This window comes from Cupressus sempervirens, chromosome 7 (genome assembly GCF_028749045.1).
Source record: "Cupressus sempervirens isolate cs-2001-9-10 chromosome 7, ASM2874904v1, whole genome shotgun sequence".
Lineage (NCBI taxonomy): Eukaryota > Viridiplantae > Streptophyta > Pinopsida > Cupressales > Cupressaceae > Cupressus > Cupressus sempervirens.
In genome coordinates, this window is record NC_143124.1 from 485,657,375 (window position 1) to 485,661,488 (window position 4,114).

At 33.9% G+C, this 4,114-nt stretch overlaps 1 protein-coding gene across 1 annotated transcript; it reads right to left on the reverse strand.

The window, feature by feature from the left end:
* Nucleotides 1-2,671: 2,671 nt before the first annotated feature.
* On the reverse strand, nt 2,672-3,437 carry LOC149547666 (uncharacterized). Its single transcript, XM_089794168.1, has 3 exons — nt 3,141-3,437; nt 2,831-3,056; nt 2,672-2,733 (listed from the first exon to the last, which is right to left on the reverse strand). Exons 1-3 carry the CDS (start codon nt 3,435-3,437, stop codon nt 2,672-2,674), a joined length of 585 nt encoding a protein of 194 aa, XP_089650294.1.
* Nucleotides 3,438-4,114: the final 677 nt, after the last annotated feature.

Genomic DNA, 4,114 nt, shown 5'->3' on the forward strand with positions numbered 1-4,114 from the left:
GCCTCCATCCATAGGTGCATTGAAGCCCCCCTCATTGTCAAGATCAATAGCCTCTTCAAAAATATGCACATTTTTAGCCTCTACAGTTGTTTCTGCTACATTTCCTTCAGCTATGTCATTCCCAAAAATGCTTGCTAACTCATTGAAGTAGAAGAAGGGCTGCCTCTTGTACACTCGAGCATTTTTGAAGCAAGATCTCTACATGATGAAAAAATGAAGGAATTAGATATCTTTTGTAACAATTGATTGAGAGATATTTTATTGACATAAAAATATTACCTTCAACAACTCTTGCCATACACTATCCTCAACATCTACACACTGAGTTGTTTCATTCCATGTGAAACCACTCATGTTTTGTAGCTCTTTCATGATTCTGAAACCTTGCTTTCGTGTTTTCAATTTGTTTGTAAAGTTATCCTTTCCATGATTCATATGCATATCTTCATTAAACTTCTTTTGTATTGTTGTCCAAGCTTCCTTTTTAAAGCCCCCGTCTCCTTTTCTTCCTAATTGAATATGCTCAAAAAGTAAATCTAGCAATTTCCATTCCATGTCTCTTGTCCACACCACTCTGTCATTTTTACTTGAAGTAGCAACTAAGCTAGCAAATGCCGTCACATGTACCTCCTCATCCATTCTTGTTAGATTGGTGAATGACAGATGTAGCTGGAAAACTTCAAAAAAACAATAAAACTCTAATATAACTCCTAGCAACTATCACTTAGCATAAAAGCATGTGTGTTTTTTCAACGTCATAACATCCATACCTAAAACTAAATTTCCCATGTTAGTGATTCTATTTTCTAGAATGTTTATACAAAATTGTAAGCCCCTCTTCGATTATCAAAAAAGCTGGATAATAAGAAGCAGCCAAAGATGGCAGCACAACTGAACTCTGTAGAAACTGAGCTTTTTATGGATTATTCATGTTTTCCATGCCCATTAACAATGAAGGAGATTTTAGAAGATATTAATAGAGTATTATAAGAAAGGGATTAGGATGATAGGTCCACAGATGTTTCCAGTTGCAACAGAGCAATGTCAAGGTAGTAAAGAAACCTGGGATCTAAAACAAGTGACAAAAATTTAAACAATAAAAATATTTCTCATATAGAAAACCTCAGATTCATAAGCTCAATTTTATACAATAGATGGGGTATCAATGGTGTAGCTGCATGCTTAGAGGTGTATGGTTGGCCATACAGTACTGGGAAAAAGTTGTAATCGGTTGGAAAAGATGAAGTTCTACTGAAAACAGTGTTGAAACACTAGTACATTATCTAAGGCATTCTGTCAATGATGGCATAAGGGTGGAGCATCAATTTGTCAATGAAAAGTTTGCAATATCAACCAATTTTGCTACATCTGCCATCTTAATGATGTTGACTTTAATTACATGGGTTGAGAAGTGGACTTTAGTAAAGAATAGGCCGAGAAACACATACTAAATGTCCAAATCTGATTGATATCCTTCTTGAAATGATGGAACTTCACTGCTATTAGACTATTAACTTATGTTAACTAATAAATAATGTAACTAACAGCTTGTGTGACTGATCTATTAAATAGAATGACTAAATTTCTCTCTACAAACATGGTGCTTAGCCAGGGTTGAGTAAAATAACTCAGATCCAACTCTATAAGATGCTAAAAAATTCACCAAAAAGACCGAAATCAATACTCAAATCTTCAAATATTCTATGGCAACACAATATTGAAATTTATATTACATACCTATTGCTGGAACCATAGTTAAAACCTTCAGTATTAGCAACAATGCTATAGCAGTAGCAGCTACTGCTATGGTTTCTTTTTAATCCTAGATTTCTTTGTTAGTTTACACAGTAAAGAAAGTGTGTCATGAATAGCATCAAATAAATACACAAGATTGATCAATTATAGCCCACAGTGGATTGTTACAGAGGTTTATTTTTCATCAAATTACATGAAATGATGAAGACATAAGGAAAAAAAGATTTGGTCAAAATATTGATTTCTCAACATTGTAAAATACAAGACTGCAAAACTATATAAAGGTGCATACAGTGAAGTTTCCATTGTAATCAGCAATCTCAAAATAAATGAGATCAATCGTAAGAAATGTTCATAGGAAGTCATATTGTACCAGACATGTACCAAAGCCAAAAAACCATATTCATAGAAATACCAAGTATATATATATTATAAATACATCATAACTATTATATAATGAGTTTTACATAAATATGTCATTGCTACGAACTGCAAATATATGTTCATGTTTTGCAATACAACTAAGTTCAAGAGTTGTAGTCTTCCCACATCCTTTGGGCTATTTCATCTCAAAAATTCCCCCAGTCATCTATGTCTCTTTGATTCACTCCATATATCTCTAGGATGGACACATTTATCCCAGCACAATCATCATCCTCTTCAATATCCACTTCGGCTGGAAGACCATCCTCCATGGTAATGAAGTTGTGTAGTATGCCACATGCCAAAACAATCCTTGTTTGGGTAATTATACTGTAGGATGTTGCATGCTTTAGGATAGGAAAATTTGTTGCTTTAATATACCACATGTTTGCTCAATCACATTCCTAAGAGAGGAGTGTCGATGATTAAATAACTCTTTGGGAGTGCTGACCGGGTTTTCTCTACAAAACTCTTTTAGGTGGTAACATGTACATCAATAAGGGGTAAGAAAACCTGGTACCTTTGGATACCCAGCATCAACTAAATAGAATTTGCCTACATAAATGGAAATAAAGTTGTAATCAAAATAGAGCATATGAGTTTTGATTTAATATAATGATAATATTATCATATAAAATATGAATTAATATACAAGGAGGAACCACCAGTGGATTTTCTCTAGACAAAGCTGAAGCAAGCACCCGACTATCTGTAGCAGACCCTTCCCAACCAGCTAGAATATATTGAAACTTGTAGTCAAATGAACAGACACCCAAAACATTTTGTGACAAATTGCCTTTTCTATCACGATATTTTGCTTGGATGTCCACATCGATAGTAACAGGCATATGGGTTCCATCCATTGCACCAATACAATCCTATAAAAAGAAATATTATTATCAAATATAAATTAATATTATTATTATTTTCAGCAAAGAAAGAAATGTCACTAGAGAATTTACCTTGAAATATGGATCAAAATGGTCCTTCCTAGCAATTTCTGGAGGAGTTGTTGCAAGAGGGGGTAACAGATAATCACTATGAAGTGCTAATATGGCCTTGAAGACATTGTGGAAGTGTCCACTCACTGTCTCTCCTAAGTGACCAAAGTTATGGACAATCTTTCGGTTCCTTAGATTATGGCCAAGGGTGTGGAGAAACATCACTAGTTGTTCCTCCAATGTTATGTTATCCGTATCTTGGACGATCCCTTTTCGTCTTAGAATTTTGGCCAAGCGAAAGAAGGCTACACTACTCATGCGTATTTGGTCATGGCAATCTGTATTAGTAGAATGGATAATACGCCTATAAAAAGGACATGCATCTCTTCTTCGCTTATTCCTATGTCTTCTAGCCTCTTGGGGAGATACTACTATCAATACTGCAAGGTTGGCGAATAAAACATCAAGTATGTGGATGACCTTGATCTTCCTAACTATGACTCCTTGGACTTGTATATTTTGAGTAAGATCCATCAAATGACCTACAATGAAAACAAGGTCACATAAATCTTACTATTGTTAAGAGTTATATAAACAAAATATAAAAAATAATTACTTAGAACAACCGAGAGTACATCAATACATAGAAACTTTTCTTACTACATATGATCTCTAGACAATATGGAAGAGGCAACTTCTAGCTTACATTGTATTAAAGAGATAATGAAGAATATACACATATGCTGAAAATGGTCAAACAAAGAGCTATACCATGTTTTGCAAGAAGGAAAGGATACTACAACTATATGTGAGCAGAAAAAGTAACAATTGAGCAAAAGACGATAGTACACCTATAGCTGTGATAGTTGTTACCAAGTCCAACTAATTATGCTAGTCAAAAGTCCATTACATATATCCAAAATAACAAATAGATTAAAGACATGTAACATATCTTTATACAAATTATTTAAATATCTATATATTGTTTTCAACAT

What these genes read in the sequence shown, in the direction of transcription:
- LOC149547666 (XM_089794168.1), bottom strand. Translation starts at nt 3,437, where the DNA reads ATGAGTAGTGTAGCCTTCTTTCGCTTGGCCAAAATTCTAAGACGAAAA. An exon ending in ATTTTGATCCATATTTCAAG is followed by an intron (nt 3,057 to 3,140) that starts GTAAATTCTCTA and finishes TTCTTTTTATAG; the next exon opens with GATTGTATTGGTGCAATGGA. An exon ending in TCCACTGGTGGTTCCTCCTT is followed by an intron (nt 2,734 to 2,830) that starts GTATATTAATTC and finishes CCATTTATGTAG; the next exon opens with GCAAATTCTATTTAGTTGAT.